Source organism: Strix uralensis, chromosome 3 (genome assembly GCF_047716275.1).
Source record: "Strix uralensis isolate ZFMK-TIS-50842 chromosome 3, bStrUra1, whole genome shotgun sequence".
In the NCBI taxonomy this organism is placed as follows: Eukaryota; Metazoa; Chordata; class Aves; order Strigiformes; family Strigidae; genus Strix; species Strix uralensis.
Genome location: NC_133974.1, coordinates 2,970,700 through 2,989,339, shown reverse-complemented (window position 1 = coordinate 2,989,339; position 18,640 = coordinate 2,970,700). Strand labels below are relative to the sequence as shown.

Sequence of the window (18,640 nt, the reverse complement as noted above, 5' to 3'; positions counted from 1 at the left end):
AACTATAAATATACCTCTGGGTCATCTTATTGATATTTCACTTCTTCATACAGAGGCATATTAGTACATTCTGCTTAAGAATCCACCCTCTACGTTTGGTTTGCCTGCTAATTTCTTTTCTTTCCTGTCCCCTTTCTGTGCAGTAACTTTGAAAATTGTCACTCAAGATACTAGTAAAATTAAGCATTATTACCCTGCGAACCATTTATTTTATTAAAAATTGCCTGAGTGCAACCTCTTTAGGATGAGATTTCATTTCTGCTCCCCATCACACATCAGGTCAACCTCAGTAAGTGCAAAAGTAGATTTGCACATTCCAATTAAGCAATAAGGAGAATCCTTAAGAAAGAACATAAAACAAAGCAAGCAATGTAAGTAACCCCCATAGACTCCACATCTTATAATGTTATCTCTGGTGCAGTTACTTTGCTTCTGATAATCTTAGAAAAAAATCTTATTGCAGTTTGCTAAGACATATCAGAAAATCATCCCCTGATTCCATGACTTAGTGTTTTGTCCTTTTTTAAAATGTAAGCTCAACATTTGAAAGCAGAAGATGATTACAGACACTTTCTCTACAAGACCTGTAGATCAGCTGTCAATCTACTGATCTCATAAATCAGTGATCTCTGAAAGACCCTTCCAACCTGGATTATCCTATGATCCTACTCTGCAATACAGCAGGTACCAGTTTCTGCCTGTTTTGCTGTCAGCAGGGTCTGGAGTCATCCCCCTCCTTCCCCATCCAGGTAATCGGTGACTGTCCTCCCCAGCTCCTGCTCCTGCTTTAGGAGCAGGCTGTGCATCGACTGAAGTAGTCACAGATGCATAACCAGGTTCTGGGATGAAATTTTCAGGAGTTGAATGTTTGATGAACCAAAAAAGTACATTTCTGAGCCTGTAAATAGTAAAAGATGAATGGGGAATGTCAGAAACAGAAAGACCTCCAGAGAAACATCAACACCATCCAGATTATGCCTCAATGAAAGCGAACAGGCCAGCACTGCCATTAACAGGAACCTGTGCTTCCCTTTTGAGAGCAAGGGTGCAATACTGAAACATTTCTCCTACCCAACAGCCAGCGTTGGCTACGGTTTGTGGAAAATATCTAACATCCCACAATGGTAGTCGAGTGTTCTCTGACTACAGAGCAGTAGTGCAGGATGTGGCATGTTTTTGCCGCTAATCTTCAGGCTTTCTATGAGTACTTCCATTGTCTAATCAGAACAAGCATCCCTTGCACAATACTTCTCCTTCCTCACTGGGTTCCTAGCAGAAGTTATCAGCCAGTGCCTCAAGCACCAAATCTCTACCCCCAAACAGAGCATACGTTCTCAAGATGAGCACTTTTTGTCCCACACTGAGGAACACCAAAAAAATTAGTTCCTGCTTGAGTTCTGCTTCTCAGTCATTCCTGAAATTTGGGCAGTCCTTAAAACATCTTTGGAGGCTCCTGGAAAGTCAAAAATCAAGCCCAAACTACAGTAAAAATACAGATATAATCTACTTGGCCACATTTTTTCAACAGCAAATAAGATCCTGTCTTCAAAACTAAAACTGAAATCATTTCTTCAGATAGGTGGATGAAATACCACTAACTCCAATTTTGCATATCTGCAACAGGAATTAACTGCAAGCAATACAGAAGAAACTGCAATAAACATTATATATTGCACAGGTTTTAAGCTTATTTGAACTAAGGACTTATTTATGTGTTATTATTTTAATTGTGGTAGAAATTTAAATGCAAGTTTCATGCGTATCATAAAAATTTGCAAGTAACAAAATAAGAGCAATATACTATCCATACCACTGAAATTCTACACATAATAAATAAAATTTTAGCATGCAAAGATAAAGCAACGCCTATCACACCACAAATTACAAGCCAAATAATTCAATGGTTGCAAAGTAAAAATAAATTTAATGAAAATTACATAAAACTGAAGTTAAGGCAACATACACCACTGTAATTTGAAGGTGTAAATTTGACAGGAAGACATTAATTAAAACACAGAAGCCGAAAAAATTGAAAGTAAATACTACACATCAAAGAAACACAAAAGGACTAAAACACAGAGGTTAATAGCTAAAACATCCAATCAGCCTTAAATCTGCCTTTTGGTAATCTAATGTAAAGTCTATTCTGCACTTATCTTCTTTCAAATCAATTAAAGTATGAGGAGTTTTACTGTTGTACTTCTTGGGGGTTCTGAGGGAACTAAAGCTGCTGCACCTCTACAGTTCCATGTGTGAACAACTTAACTCTCATTCAGCATAACCTGACTTTGGAAATTCTTTGCTTTAATATTGAAAATGTATATACTAACATTAACCAAGAAAATCAAAGAAAAGAAGGAAAAAAAAATGATTCTGTGAACTGGTGTTTGAAGAAGAGAGTAAAAAGAAAATCAGGGTAATCAGAATAACTCTTTGGGCAAGTAAACATTTTCAAGGCTTTATACTGAATACCAACTACAGGGATGGGTCATTAAATAACATTATTCCCTCAATTAATTTTGGTTGTGCTGTTCAGGGAAAAAACAGAGAAGATGAAAATGATTCACACAAACAAAATTCTCAACATAATAGAGCATCTTTTCATGGTAACTGCACTTTTTTACCCTGGAGTAAATGTAACATAGCCTACCTTTCAATGAAACCGCGACAATTACTTTGCGTTCTCTACACAACAAAGGCATCCACGTAGGCAGTTACCTGGAGTACTTATTATGCTATAAATCCACACCTGAATTACACTAAACTAATCTGTCCATGTAACCATAACATAAACCACGATCATGCCTAGTTTAAATGAGTCTCCATAGCAGTTACCCTTTTCTTTAAGAATACCATATATAACAGAGCTCTACCATGCTGAAAAGTATGATTATGATTATATTTTGAAAAGTAACCTATTTTATGAGAAGAAAGGAGAGGAGAGGAGAGGAGAGGAGAGGAGAGGAGAGGAGAGGAGAGGAGAGGAGAGGAGAGGAGAGGAGAGGAGAGGAGAGGAGAGGAGAGGAGAGGAGAGGAGAGGAGAGGAGAGGAGAGGAGAGGAGAGGAGAGGAGAGGAGAGGAGAGGAGAGGAGAGGAGAGGAGAGGAGAGGAGAGGAGAGGAGAGGAGAGGAGAGGAGAGGATATAAATATAAAAAGGGAAGGGAAGGGAAGGGAAGGGAAGGGAAGGGAAGGGAAGGGAAGGGAAGGGAAGGGAAGGGAAGGGAAGGGAAGGGAAGGAAGGGAAGGAAGGGAAGGGAAGGGAAGGGAAGGGAAGGGAAGGGAAGGGAAGGGAAGGGAAGGGAAGGAAGGGAAGGGAAGGGAAGGGAAGGGAAGGGAAGGGAAGGGAAGGGAGGGGAGGGGAGGGGAGGGGAGGGGAGGGGAGGGGAGGGGAGGGAGGGGAGGGGAGGGGAGGGGAGGGGAGGGGAGGGGAGGGGAGGGGAGGGGAGGGGAGGGGAGGGGAGGGGAGGGGAGGGGAGGGGAGGGGAGGGGAGGGGAGGGGAGGGGAGGGGAGGGAAGGGAAGGGAAGGGAAGGGAAGGGAAGGGAAGGGAAGGGAAGGGAAGGGAAGGGAAGGGAAGGGAAGGAAGGGAAGGGAAGGGAAGGGAAGGGAAGGGAAGGGAAGGGAAGGGAAGGGAAGGGAAGGGAAGGGAAGGGAAGGGAAGGGAAGGGAAGGGAAGGGAAGGGAAGGGAATTAGAATATTTCAGTTGGAAGGGACCTACAGCGATCATCTAGTCCAACTACCTGACAAACTCAGGGCTGACCAAAAGTTAAACCATGTTATTAAGGTCATTGTCCAAATGCCTCTTAAACACTGACAGGCTTGGGGCATCAACTACCTCTTTAGGAAACCTCTTCCAGGGTTTGACCACCCTCTCGGTAAAGAAATGCTTCCTCATGTCCAGTCTGAACCTCCCCTGGTGCAGCTTTGAACCATCCCCACACATCCTATCACTGGATCCCAGAGAGAAGAGCTCAGCACCTCCCTCTCCACTTCTCCCCCCAGGAAGCTGCTGAGACCAATGAGGTCGCCCCTCAGGCTCCTTTCCATCAGACTAGACCGACCCAAAGTCCTCAGCCACTCCTCACAGGACATTCCTTCCAGTCCTTTCACCAGCTTTGTTGCCCTCCTCTGGATGCATTCAAGGACCTTCATATCATTCTTAAATGGTGGGGCCCAGAGCTGCACACAGTACTCAAGGTGAGGCTACACCAACGCTGAACACAGCGGGATAATCACCTCTTTTGATGGGCTGTTTATACTGTCTGCAGAGATTAAAACAGCTTTACTCTTTAACAGAATACAGGAGAAGGCACTCTCTCTCCTCTCATCACGGAACTAAAAGAAAACAGAGAGATGCTAAATGACTACGTAGACACAGAAAGAGATAAGAAGAGCAATAAATAATAGGGTCAAAATTAAAAGAACATTATAAATACTCAAAGCAGTTCACTCCTGGAAAACCCTTCCAAATCGAAGACTGGGACAGACGTGTCGATGATTTAACCTACATCAAACAGCCACATAACTGAAATACAAGTCAGTGGGCCCATGGAAGATTATGAAGGATCTGGTTAGGGCAACAAAAATAATCAGAGGGCTGTGGCACCTATCCTATGAGGACAGGCTGAGAGAGTTGGGGGTGTTCAGCCTGGAGAAGAGAAGGCTCCAGGGAGACCTTATAGCGGCCTTCCAGTGCTTAAAGGGGTCTACAGGAAAGCTGGGGAGGGACTCTTTACCAGGGAGTGCAGTCAGAGGATGAGGGGTAATGGTTTTAAACTAAAAGAGGGTAGATTTAGACTAGATATAAGAAGGAAGGCATTTTTTACAAGGGTGGTGAGACACTGGAACAGGTTGCCCAAATAGATGGTAGCTGCCCCCTCCCTGCAAGTATTCAAGGCCAGGTTGGACACAGCTCTGAGGAACCTGATCTAGTGGAAGATGTCCCTTCTCATTGCAGGGGGCTGGGACTAGATGACTTTTAAAGATCCCTTCCAACCCAAACCATTCTGTGATGCTACAGTTCCCTAAAACAGCAAAGACAAGATTCATGTCGTCATGCTTCAGCTGGTTGTAATACCGATGCCTCCATCTGAGCTGGTCACTGGACACTCCCCTTGCAGCCAGTAGAAGAAAGAGGCATTTTGGGGGCACTATTCACTTGGTTTAAATGTCTTTTGACATCCACCATGCGATGAATTCAACTCGCAAGTGCCTGTTTTACCTATAAAAGCATAACTCTCTGTATTGCTGTAGCAGCACTTGCAACAGCAATTCAACAATAGGTACAGTCCCTTCCAGTGCTCTATCCTAGCTGTACCTGGTACAACGTAAAGACAAAACGAGGTTTTTTCCCCCTGTACTCTCCTATCTGGTGTGGAAAGAGAAGGAGCAATGGGCAACCTAATCCCATGTTTCTACCTGTGATATACATTCCCCAAAGGAGCATTACAGAGGCACATGTGCACAACCTGACCTACTACAGGGTATTTTAGCAATGCCTACTTGTATGTGAATAGCTGCAACAGCCCATCATTTAAAACCAGCTTAGACTTCCCCATATATGCTTTGTGCTAGTGTGACTGTGATGAAGTCAACCAAATATACTGAATAAGAAGAACATTTGTTCATTTGAGTTACCACAGACACAACTGAGGACATAGCTGGTGCCACGGATCTTTAGCAACCAAGCAGAAAAGGCTTTTAAATAGCAGCATGGAGACCAAGTAAAGAAAGTGAGATGTTTCTCTCAACCTTCTTATTTTCTGAGTCAAAATCACATTACCTAAATGTCAAGTCAATGTCATTCATGCAATAATTGCACTAAAGATAAATGGACACAATTAGCCAAAGAAGTTCAGTGTATCCCAGGACTCACACCAAATAATATAAAATATTCTCTAGTGAAAAAAAATAACCTGTGTAAATATAACTCTTATGCTTAATTCTCATAACTGACAGGTTTATTTAACAACACAAATCTGGCAAATTCAGACATTACATCCCTTTTCAAAACGGCAGCAACAAGAAGCTATTGAATCCTGTGTACCACACCGCTACCTTTTACTAGAAATAATTATCCTCTTTTATTACACAACTTTGAATGATTCCTCAGAGCAGCATCCACACATAATCCTCTGAATAAAGAACCTCTGGATTCATTTTTCATTTCGGAGAGGGGAAATTACGGTATCAGCAAGAGGAGTCTCCTTCAAGCCTTATTTGCATTCAAGAAGCTGCCAGTTGGGTAAAGTTTCTCCCCATTTAAGTAATTCTGTTTCCCAGCAACCCGCGCTGTTGCCAGGAGAAACCTCGGGGAGAGCTTCCTCCGCACCCGCCCCACCGCAGTCCTGGGGGTACAGCTTTGTGCAGTGCTGCTTCATGCCAGCGCACACATCCGACTGTGAGCGGCATGCTAAGTAGTCCGCCAGGAACTCCAGAGACTTGAACAAGAGATTTTTTTTTTTTTATTATTTTATATGTTTTTTGGAGAGGACTTACTGATGAATGACATAGCCCTTTCTATTGCAATGTAGTTAGAGGTGATAAAGCAGTGCAGGGTTTTTTTCATCGGGGTGGTGTTACCTGGGAAGCAGCGTTTGACAGCTGGATGCGCAGCTCTGTAAACGTACCTCCTGTATGCTCTTAATCTATCAAGTATTGTGTGTGCATGCTAACTTCTTTTTGTTGTTGTTTTCCAGCTTCCAAGAGCAAAAAAGCACATGTGAACAACAAAAAAAAAATCCCCTTAGGTTGACTTAACCTTTTGCTTCTCCTTGCAACACCTTCCGAAATGTAAATGTAATAGGTGGTTAAAAAGTAATTCCTGTTTCTTCAATAACAGTGCAATATTTATAGCTGTTCACTTGGCTTGGAAATGAGCCGCTTAGTGTTTAGATATAAATACCTGACAAGGTGCAAAAAAAAAAAAAAAAAATGAAAGAGAAAATGCATGTTAGTACAGACAGGATTTCCAAGCAAATTAATCTCACACCTACTTGTAAAGATGCTCTAACCACAAATTTCAGAAGTTGTCTTTCAAACAATGAACAATTACTGGGGTGAGGTGCTTCTGCAAAGAAACGTACTCTGCTTTACATCCTTTCTGATTTGAATTTCGTCATATGCACTGAAATTGTAATGAAATTAATAATTTATGGAAATTGATGGCTTAAGTATATTTGAGGCAAAGACCGTCTCTTAGAATGAAGAAATAAGTAATTAACTCTTCTGAATTAGAAAGGTAAATTGAAGTTTGAGAAATGCTAGGTAGACCACATACGACACTGCTACTCAACATGCCCCTGAACTATACTTTAGTGGAGGTCAGATCTCACATTTTTTGGCCCCTATTCCATACAAACTTCAATAAAAATGGGTAACTAGTTAATTCTTTATGTAAAACACTGTACCAGGTAAATAAAGTGGTGAAAAACTTTAAGAAATCAGTCCTTGTAAACCTTAAGAGAAACAGTACTTCCTTTGTAGGCTTTGTTCTGAGTCATGATCTCACTCAAGAATCTCTATTTTAGACCTACAATACAGCAATATTAAATTCAGGTCTGAAAAATGTTTTATATTTGCTCATGATTAACAAACGTTTTTAATCATTAAAGGAAAAAATCTCTAATTTTTTTTTTATTTTATTCCTTGTATTCTACTGAAAAACTATCTTGGAAAACATTAAGCTTATATTTTAGTTTCCAATTCTATTGAAAAATCTTGTGCCTTGCACAATTCGGCAAACTGTCAGAATATCGGGGAAAATCTGTTTAAAACTTCTCAACCTAACGCTGCATACATATTTAGGCACAGAATAAGCATAAGGGAACAGATTTTTTCCCTAATTCTGCACAGTACAAAGAGGCTACAAAAACACGGAGATTTCCATGCCATACTAATTCGCAAGTATCAAGGGATCAGGCTGTCCCATTCAGCAGTTCTCCCTTTTGCCATTCGCCCTTGGTAAGAAAGTACTGATGGTTTAAGAATAAGTTACTCAGTGATCACAGCTCAGTGATATCCAGTACGCTTTGTCAGCGCAATGCCCCTCTATCATTACAAGTCAGCATAATTTAATGACAACACAGATTCACTAACTGTTGAGAAAATTACTGGATGATCGCATGCCCACAGGGATCCAGTTCCACTGGGAAGTCTTTCTACCAGGCCATGAGCATGCATAAGAAAAGTTACTCGCACCTTTCCCTGTGCCCATGGTAGCGTACACGGTCCTGTCAGCAACCTCCTCTAAGGGCAGGGGATGAGACAAATGTAAGTAGCAGACCACAGGCCACTAGTCTGACCACAATAATTTCTGTTTGGTGTTTTAATAATGGTAAAAAAAGATTAGCATGGACATAAATTCCACTGAAACGAGCAGGTATAGAAGCAAAACAATTTAAAGGGTTAGTTCTGCTTCTGAATGTTCATTGTGTTTGGTAATTATTCAAAAGATGTCCAACTAAATGCAACATTAGAAATCAACTAAACGAGTCCTAAGGGGACATACAATACTCAAAATCATCTCATTTAAAAATCTCTTGTGAAATAATCTCCCTGTAAGAATATAAGGTATACTACTCTTCATGCATATACAGTCAGTTGGGGTGGAATCCAATCTGTCTATACCCTGTGAAAAGCAAGTGCTACTTCAGCAGGCAGGGGACAGAACAGGAAGAGTAAAGCAGTTCCCATAAAATACCTGTTTATGTTCTGCATAAATTTAATGTCAAGAAGTGTGTCTCTGAAGGAAGAGCAAGTGATCCCTGTTGTAAAACTTCAGTACATCCTCTAGGAACTTTAGAAAAAACTGACATGCCTCCACTCAGCCTGGGGACAACTGAAACCCGTTTCAGAAGTATATTCTAACCGCTTGGACTCGGAGTATCCTGCAAGACTGGCAGCATGCCCCACCACTCTGCAACGGAGCTGCCTGCTACACATGCAGAAATGCAAAAGTAGGGTGGCCAAAAAGAGAGCAGACTGGCTCCAGCCTCCTCCAGTCACTTAAAGAAGTACCACCATCCCAGGTGTGCTTTGGCTGGTTATTTCAATATATCTGCTTAGGATGTCATTTCAACCTCCCAACAGAGGAGGATCATCAAGATCCTGAAGGAATTCTATAACTGCTGGAGTATCCTAGAACAGCTGGACACTGCTGATACCTCCACGGCTACAGCTAAAAGCATTTGCAGAGTCACGGCCCAGCTGAAGTTGGAAGGGACCTCTGGAGATAACCCAGTCCAACTGCCCTGCTCAGAGACAGCTCAGCTAGAGCAGGTTGCTCGGTGGTGTGTCCTGTCCAGTTTTGACTGTCCCCAAGGATGGAGAAGCTACAATTTCTCTGAGCAATCTGTTCCACTGTTCAACCAACCTCAGAGAAAAAAAGTTTTCTTCTTATGTCAAAATGGAATTTCCTGCATTTCAGTTCGTGCCTGCTGCCTTTTGTCCATCCATGGGGCACCACTGAGAAGAGTCTGTCTCCATCTCCTTTACTCCTTCCCACCAGTTTTTATACACATTGGTAAGATCCCCCTGAACACCCAGTTCCAGCTTAACTGAATTTAGGCAGAGCTACCCTTTCACTCAAAGATCATGTATTTGTTTTAACAATATCAAGGTAACTAAAGCTGAAATATTCCTGCTACATCTTAAGACAATAATCATGAAACAATGAGGTGAGACTGGAAACCTATCAAAATCTCAATTTCCTATGCTCACTAGCCACATTCTTCTCCAGATGTCTCAGCAAAAACAGTCAGTGCAACTTCTTCTTGAGTTCAGTATGTCAAGTTGAAGTACTAATTCCACATAGAACTGAAATTCACTGTTTTATGAATTTAATGTAAAATATACAGACTTGGAATTAAATCAAATAGTCGAAGCAACTGCAGATCAACTCATGAAGTTAAAAATTGAATAGACACTATACCAATGCCTTGAAAAGCTCTTAGGTGTGCAGATGATCACTTAAACACATCCTTTGATACACAAAGAGGGAAATACTGAGTAGGAACAAGACTGCAGTTGACACTATCACTAGCAAAATCTAGTGTATACTTCCAGTATCCAAAACTTAAGGGAGACCTTAAGTAATTCATGACAATTTGAGGAAAAGAAACAAAAATAATAAATGACTAAAAAACTTGCCTTCTACTGGCAATAAAAATTCACCTTGCTTGGTTTATGTCTGGTTGAATACTTTTTTAAAAAATAGGCTAACCAGCAATTTAATTATGATCCAAACATATCTCATGAAAACCAGAAAACACATACTAGCATGCTTTTCATCTTCATGAAGAAAACTGTACCAAACTGCAATAGTTGGAAGCTGAAACATAACAAAGTGATTCAAAATATGCACCTTTTTAATGGAGAGAGTTATGAAACGTTGGAACAATTTATGAAATTTTGCTGTGGATCCTCTGTCAAATGACATTTTTAATCAATGTTTTCTTTAAAGAGCATGATCTGATTCAAGCAAGAATTAATTCATGGAAATGCTGTGCTCTTTTTTATACAGAAGGTCAGACTAAAGTTCACCGTGACCTCCTCCACATTTGTAATTATTGCTCTATTAATCTATAAATACAAAGCTAAGAGGCTTAATAGGTTTAAACAATCGTAAGACTGACTACCCATGAGCTGCACCTTTACTGCCTCAAAAAAGTTAACCCACTACAGATGTTACAATATAAGTACCTCTGCTAGGAACATAGCTGAGACCACAGAGAGAGAAAAGGTATTTCCTGACATGACTCACTGGGACCAGTGGGACAAAACATTCTTTTAATTTACTATACTCTCCTATCTTAGGCTACCTAGCAGAAAAAAAATTGTGTGTGTGTTTGCATATGTTGTTATACAGTGTCTTGCACAGGAGGTTCCCTCTACATTATTAGGGCTCCTTCAGTAGTGCTCCTACCACTATCATAAAATAAAATAGTCAATTAAATAATGTAAGCAATATATACTCACATACTCGTAAAACACAGCCATGTTTCAGCAGTAATGTAACTAAAATTAATTCTGTAAACTAGAGTTATACCAGAAAGGTAGAAGCAATAAATAATACGTGATTTTACTATAAAGCACGACATCGTGTCGCACCATTATACAGAAACTACATGAAAGAAATTATTTTCAAAAATGAATGCAGCAGCTCTACTGCAAGGAAGGAAAATAGCACAACAAACTCTAATTCCCAGGTTAAAAAATTTGTTGAAGATCAGATAAATCCAACTTGATTACAAAAAAGAGGAGGTGAAGCTTACTAATGTTTGTATTGTTTTCAGCTCACAGGATGGTATTTTATCCCCGTTTAACTGACTTCTACAAACAGAACCCTTTGTATCACAAACTAACTACTTCCAGTTACTTCACAGAAATCTATATAACATACAAGGTTTAACTGCATAATTTTCTTATACTCAGATCCTAAATGAGTTATAAACTTATGATAAAACAAACAAAAAATATTTACGCAGACAAGGTCAAGTCTTACATAATCCCATGGTCAGCAAGTTACAAAGGAACAGAAATGCAATTTAGTTTTTCATGAGACTGGATTAAATGCAACTTTCAAGCTGAAGTTGTCACTCACCTATCTTTTCCTCTTTTTGGACTGCGGCAAAGGAAGGACCAGACTGAACTGGTCTCTGTACTCACAAGGTTTGTGAGCAGCGATCAAGAACCCTCAGCATGAGAGGTTCCCCGCCAACCAACAAATCCCACCAAGGGGCAGAGCATATTCCTGCCCATCTCGCACTCAGAAAGCATCAGGAATTTGGAGCGCTGGGACAGGGATGAGCAGGCACTGAACATAATGTGCAGGAGGCACTAAGAGAGCCCAGAAGTGCTGCTCACAGAAGAAAACCCTCAGGTGCTGAAAACACATTCCAGGACAAAATGCCCTGACCCAGACAGCACAAACACACCTCTGGTACTTCAGCCACCTCCCACCGCACTGAACTCCTGAGAGTGGTCTCAGGCTGTGGGGAGAACCTGGAGCTCCTCCATGGGGATCACAGCAGTGGCAGCAGCCTCATCTTTGAGAGGTGGCTATGGCAGACCTAGTCGCTGTAGCGCAAGGGAAGGAGCTCCAAGAAGTGAGCACATTATATCGCATCAGAGATGAGGAGCAGGAGATCAACAGGATCTTCACAGAGACCACACAGACAAGGAGCTAAATGCTCTGCAGCTCTTCAGCTAGGAAATACGCAGGGGCCCTCAAACCATTGAAGATGAACAGGATGGACACCTCAGGTCACTGGATTAGGATCAGTGCTAGGTACTGCTTAAAAGAAAGGTCTGGCAGATGTTTCCCTCAAGTGTCTGCACACTAAGGTAGAGTTTGGTTCACAAAGAAGAAGATTCAGATGTCCAAGTGTGGTCATAGACCTGTGATGTGATCAGAATCAGACCTGGCACAGCACACACCACTTGAGCAGTGTCATGGATGGGAAGGATTAGCACAAAAGAACAGGATGGGGAGCTGCACTCTACGGAAACAAACTCCTTCACAGCACAGAGCTGCAGTGTGAAACTGAAGTCACGTCTGCTGAGAGTCTCCGAGTCAAGATCAGAGGGGAAACACTGGAGGTGGTGTGGTCTGGGGTCTGCTACAGAGCACCTGACCAAGGGGAGGTAAACGGATGAGGCTTTCCACAAAGAGCTAGCAGAAGTCTCCAGAGTGCAGACTCTGGTCGCCCTGAGAGATTTCAGTTCCCAGACGCCTGCTGGGAGGGTAACAGCAAATTGTGCAAGCAATTCAGGAAGCAGCATTAGTGACGATTTCATACCAGAAGTGCCAGAGGCACCACCAGGGACAACGGTTGGTTGTTGAGCAGCTGCTCAGAAGCAGGGAAGAATGGGTGACGTTGCAGCAGCAGACAGCAGAGAGTTGCAGTGACCACAAGATGACAGAGTTCAGGATCCAAAGGAAGGTCAGAAACGTAAACAGCAGATTTAGCATTTTGGACTTTCAGAGCTCAAACTCTGGCTTATTTAGGGAATTGCTAGGTAGAAGCCTCTGAGAAGCTGTCAAAGGGAGAAAGCACCCTTCAAGGTGGTCTGAATTTTGACAAAAACTTTTTGAGAGAGCTAAGGAACAAAATATCATGCAGAAAAATTGTGAACTTCATCAGAAACACAGAGCTGCTTAATGAACTAAAATGCAAAGACAGAGCATACAAGAAGTAAAAACAAAAGCAACAAAGGAGGTATATAAAATGCCTTGCCTGGACATTTAGGCACAAAATCAGAAAGGCCAAAGCTGGAGTTAAAACTAGCTAGGGATGTAAAAAGCAATAAGAAATGACTCCACAAAAATTACAAGAGTAAAAGAAAAAAACCACAGCGAAAATCTGGGCGTATTGATGAATACAGAAGACAGCCTAGAAGTAGTACAGAAAAGACTGAAGTACTGAAAAACCACTTTTGCCTAAGTCTTCAGAAACAAAGACTGCTCCAAAATCTCTGCATGCACTGACACAGTCAGAAAAAAAAGCAGTAATGTGGGGAAAAGTGGGTTATGGCTACTTAAAGAAGTTAAATGTCTAAGGAGCCACATGGAGTTTTTCCAGGGCTGCGGAGGAAGCTTGCTAGTGTGACCATCAGAACACTGTGACAGATCTAGATACAACGATATCCAGAAATATCCGGGTGATGGGGTGGAGATCTCTGGTGACTAGAAATGGGCTACAGTAACAGCCGTTTTTAAGGAAGGCAAAAAGAGGATTGAAGAACTGTAGGCCGCTCAGCCTCGGCTCAGTCCCAGGGAAGATCATGGGGTATGTCCTCAGAAATCATCTCCAAACACAATGAGAGTAGGAAGGTAATCACGAACGGTCAACATATTTACCAAAGGCAAATCATGCTTGACACGCTGGGTTGCCTTTTATGACAAAATGATTGGCTATGCAGATGAGGACAAAGCAGTGGATGTAATACATGTTGACTTTAGCGGGCCTTCTGACACCATCTCTTACAACACTTGAATTTGGAAGCTGAGAAAGTACTGGCCGAAGAACAGGCTGCTAAGCACTAGACATGTCCAAAACTGGCAGGACCACCAGACTCACAAGGCAGTGATCAATATCTTGATGTCTAGGGTGTAGCAGGTTACCCCAGGGGCTGATGGTGGAGCCAACATCATTCAATATCTTAAACAATAACACGAATGATGTGACAGTAAACACATTCAGCAAATTTGAGGGCAACTCTAAACAGAAAGTGGGAGTGGACATGACAAACAGCAGAGCTTCAGTCCAAGGAGACCTTGAAAAATTTCAGGTTTATGCCAACAGAAACCTCATGAAGGTCAATAAGAAGTGCAAGTTCTGCACCAGTGCAAGGTAATCTCAGACCAGCTGGAAAGGACCCGTGATTATGCTGGATGCCAGGTTAAATAGGAGCTAGCAACGTGCTCTCATTGCAAATAAAGCAAACTGTGTACTGGGCTGCATTACAAGGAGTGTGGACAGCAGAGGAAGGAAAAACCCTCTCCTCTATGCTGTACTGGTAAGAATTCACCTGGAATACCACGTCCAGTTTTGGGTCCTCAGTTCACGAGAGACATTAATAACACAGCGGGGGTCTGCGAGGTCAATGGTCAAGTTGGTCAGCAGCCTACAGCACACAAACCTACAGAGCTCGCAGAAGCTGAGCGTATTTCAGCTGTTGAAGGATAAAATAAGGGGCAGTCGTACAGCAGCTGAATAGGGGATGAGAATAACAACTCAGCCAAACCCTTCTCAACAGCACCAGACAGTATCGGAAAGGGCAGCAGCCACTAACTCTGCCATAAGAGGTTCACGCCGGACACAAGGTAAAACTCTCTGACTAGAAGGGAGCACAGCATTGGCACAGGGACTGGACTGGAGCACCCTTCCAACCAACACCTCCTCTGATTCTGCAGTCTAATCAATTTAAACAAAAGAGATGTTATGGAGTAAATGTTACACACTGTTAAAATGTAAATTGCCATTCTTGTCTGAAAGTAGTTTACATCTTAAAAATTTTAACTTTCAAAATTCATTGGAGCTCCATGCCTCTATATAAATATATCTCGTTTAGTCATAGAATAAAAATGTCCAAAAAATTTCGTATTTGGCCTTATGAGGCCACTTTTCATAGAGCAGCACAAAATTATTCCATCTATGGAGTTACAGAGCATAAAATAGGCCTAGCATATCTTCTGTCCAGGCTTTTATCCACACGGAATGTGAAGGTGCCACTCTAGTCCGGGCAATGTGCTACGGTTGGTATTACCTCTAGAGTTCATTGCCCTAACAACATCAAACCCACCTCTATACCCCTCCTTTGAGTCCACCTTCTCCACATCAGACATAATACTCTTCCTGATACCTTGAATTTCACTACTACCTTCTTGCTACCTTCAGCATTTTACCAAATATCTATACAATGTAAGATTTTACTATGCTCTCAAACACTTCTTTCACTGGGCTTATGCTATCATCCATTTATTATTCTCCCACCAGCACTTATGTACCTTACGTGTTTGGGTTTTTTTTCTAAATTCACAGACTTTGTTAGGGACCTTCGGTGCCTGCAGCAAAGATACATGTAAATAAACACCTTGTACAATGGGAGAACGATCATGCATGTTAGAGCATCTAGGTGGGTGCCACTATAATTCCTATCTAACAGTGATGACAGTCATCTTGCAATGTTTTCGGTTTCTAGGAGAGATGACAGAAGGCAAAATTGGTTGCTTAATTCTAGGCTGCTACTTTGCTTGCCTGACAGCACACATTTACTCAAAATGAAAGTAGTACTGGAGAAATTGTTCCCTGTGAGGGTGGTGAGGTCCTGGCACAGGTTGCCCAGAGAAGCTGTGGCTGCCCCCTCCCTGGAAGGGTTCAAGGACAGGTTGGACGGGGCTTTGGGCAACCTGGGCTAGTGGGAGGTGTCCCTGCCCGTGGCAGGGGGTGGGACTGGATGGGCTGTAAGGTCCCTTCCCACCCAAACCATTCTGTGATTTTATGACTCCATGAAGGAGTTAAGAACTTAAAACCACTTTTCAAACACTAGAGTTAGAACCATGCCGAGGTATTATTTTTAGGTATTATTATTCAACAGAAAAAGTAAGGGTTAGGGAAATCTGTTTAAAACCCTGGACTACTACGGTCCTAAAAATTAAGCAGAAAACTCATACATGGCCAAGAGAAAAACAGGTATGCGCTTGCTGGCTGCTCCCGCAATCGACTAATTCCTATTCCTACGACAGGAAACGTCACCGTGCAGCCAAATCACGAAACAAACGCACTCCCCAGGCACCCTCCCGGCGCTCGCCCGAACTGCCCCAACTCCTTCCCGCCGCCATGTCACACCCCCCCACACATACACCCCCCCACACCACACACCACCCCCCCCCCCCCCCCCCGGCGAGCGCGCCCCGCGCATGCGCCCCAACCCGCCGCGCAGGCGCCGCAGCGTCCCGCTCCCCCCCGCCCCGGCGGGAGGCGCCGTGCGCATGCGCGCGGGGCCGCCTAGGGGAGCAGCGGCGCCGCCATCTCCCGCCGAGCGCCTCGCCGCTTCCCCTCCCCCGCCGCCGCCAGCGGGGCGGGTCCGCGGGGGTGACGGAAAGCGGAGGGCGGGGGGGGGCGAGGGGGGGGTCATCTCTACCTGCCACCGGGATGCGCTGGCTCCGGCCGGGGAGCGCTTCTTCCTTCTGCGGCAGCCGGGAGGCCGAGTCGCCCATCCTGAAGGTGGAGCTGCAGAGCGCGCGGAGGAGGCGCCGCGGCGCTGCCGGCATCGCCCCTGAGGGGAGTCGCGGGGGGGGCGGGGGGAGCGGCCCGGCGCGCGCTGGCCCTTGGGACGGAGAGCGGGAAGGCGGGGGGGGGGGGGGTGGGAGGTGTGTGTGTGTGTCCTCCCGGGGTGGGGGGGAAGGCTCTGGCGGGGACACCCACCCCCCCGTTGGTCTGTGTGCTCTGAGGGCTGCAGCCGCCCCGGAAGGTCACGCTGGTTTACTCAGGGTTTCGCTGCCGTGGTTTGCGTGTGCCCAGCCCGCAGCGCTGCCCGCTGAGCCTTGTCCCTGGCCTTACTCTCTGAGCTGTAAACATCCCTGCGGTTCGCTCCTTGCCCTCGAGTCCCCCCCCCCCCCCCCCCCCCGCACAGTTGCACCCAGTATGTTTTGGCGCGGGGCTGCTGTTTCGGGAGGGGGTTTTGTATACGTGACCCTCTTGGGGTATGATGCGTGTCACATCCACCCCTCAGCTTGTCCACGCTCCCAGGTGAGGGAGGGAAGGGTTGTGCAAACATACTCAACAAAACACGCTGCACAGACTCCTCATGTAGTAATATGTTTTATTGTACATTAATATCTCTTTTTTTTTTTTCCAGTTTTCTGGTTGTTGATATATAGAGCACTCCCCTATGTTATGTTTAGCCAATGTACTGTATCATGCCAGTCTTGCAGAGTACTTTTTCTATGAAGATGCTCCAGGTAGCATACATCTCCAGAGATCAGTGTCTGCATGTGTGTTTGCAATAAAAACATAGAAACAAGAAGTGACCAGAGTATAAGTACTTGTGGAAAATATCCACCGTATCTTTGGGGCTAGTACGATGCATATTGAATGTATAACACCACCAGGTTTCTAAGAGAGAAGACTTCTAGAAGCTAGAACAACGGTGTTTGGTTTTTCAAACAATTGAAGCTCGTTCTGTGCACGTAGTCATGGTCAATAGAAGAGAAATTTGTACAAAACCCTGCAAAGGGGGGTTGTGAACTAGGCAGGGGTCTCGCACTGAGAATTTCAGCGTATGGGAAAAGATAATGCACAAGTGAGAAGAAGCAAAGAAGTTATAGAAAGGACATCATAATTCAGTGCAAAATTGGAGGGTTTTGAAAAAGTTGGGTTGTTGGCTGAATAGGAGAGAAGATGATAAAACGACAGACTAATGCTTAGTCTGTGAGAGGAAGGTCAGATAATTCTCTTAAAAAATGGTCTGTGACAAGTGCAGTTCCATTCAGCTCACAATCAAGCTGGTTTCTACACAGATATGATACTCTTGAGATACGGAATTTAATTCATATTTATAAAGGAGCTGGATATTTACGGCAATATTGAGAATTCCCAGATGCTCCTAAAAGAATCTAGAGAAGCAGGGAATTCATGTTTTAGGAGCCAGTCTTTAAAAATTCGGATGGGAACGTGAGAGGCAAGCTGTCCCCATCTCTGTTTTCAGATTCAGTGTTCCTGTGTTTGAAAGGCAAACAGCATCGTCTTTGAACATGAGTAGTCCCAAGACTGCAGTCCCTTTTTCAAGTTTTGTTAAATTTTGGTACACTTGGGCTCATTTCAGATCAGGACTGAAGAGAACCTCAGGTGACCTCCAAAAAAAATCTCACAAGAACCTGAAGAAAATCCGTTAAAGAATGAATATAGAGATGCATATGATAAATAATAACTGTGATATTTTGACAGTACAAGTTAGTGAGAATGGGAAATGCTCGATAACAAAGTGTGAATTTCATTTAAAACACATTCACCTAATGAGCTGTTCTCTCATTTATAGTCACGCTGACATTTCCCAGCTCTTTCTTCGTAAGAAGCCACTAGAGATTATGACGTCCACTTGGCTTTATACAGACCCTTTCTTCTGTTTCACCCTA

The 18,640-nt window shown here is 43.4% G+C and overlaps 1 protein-coding gene across 2 annotated transcripts in view; it reads right to left on the bottom strand.

Annotated features, from left to right (window-relative positions):
- The window catches only part of MSRA (methionine sulfoxide reductase A), a 292,651-nt gene extending 275,829 nt beyond the window's left edge, over positions 1–16,822 (bottom strand). Inside the window, exon 1 of one of the 2 annotated variants that reach the window (XM_074861326.1) lies at positions 16,648–16,822. In XM_074861326.1, the coding sequence (XP_074717427.1) occupies positions 16,648–16,777 (130 nt within the window). In that variant the 5' untranslated portion in view covers positions 16,778–16,822. The remainder of the gene's footprint in view (positions 1–16,647) is intronic. The other variant, XM_074861325.1, reaches the window with a different exon arrangement.
- Positions 16,823–18,640: the final 1,818 nt, after the last annotated feature.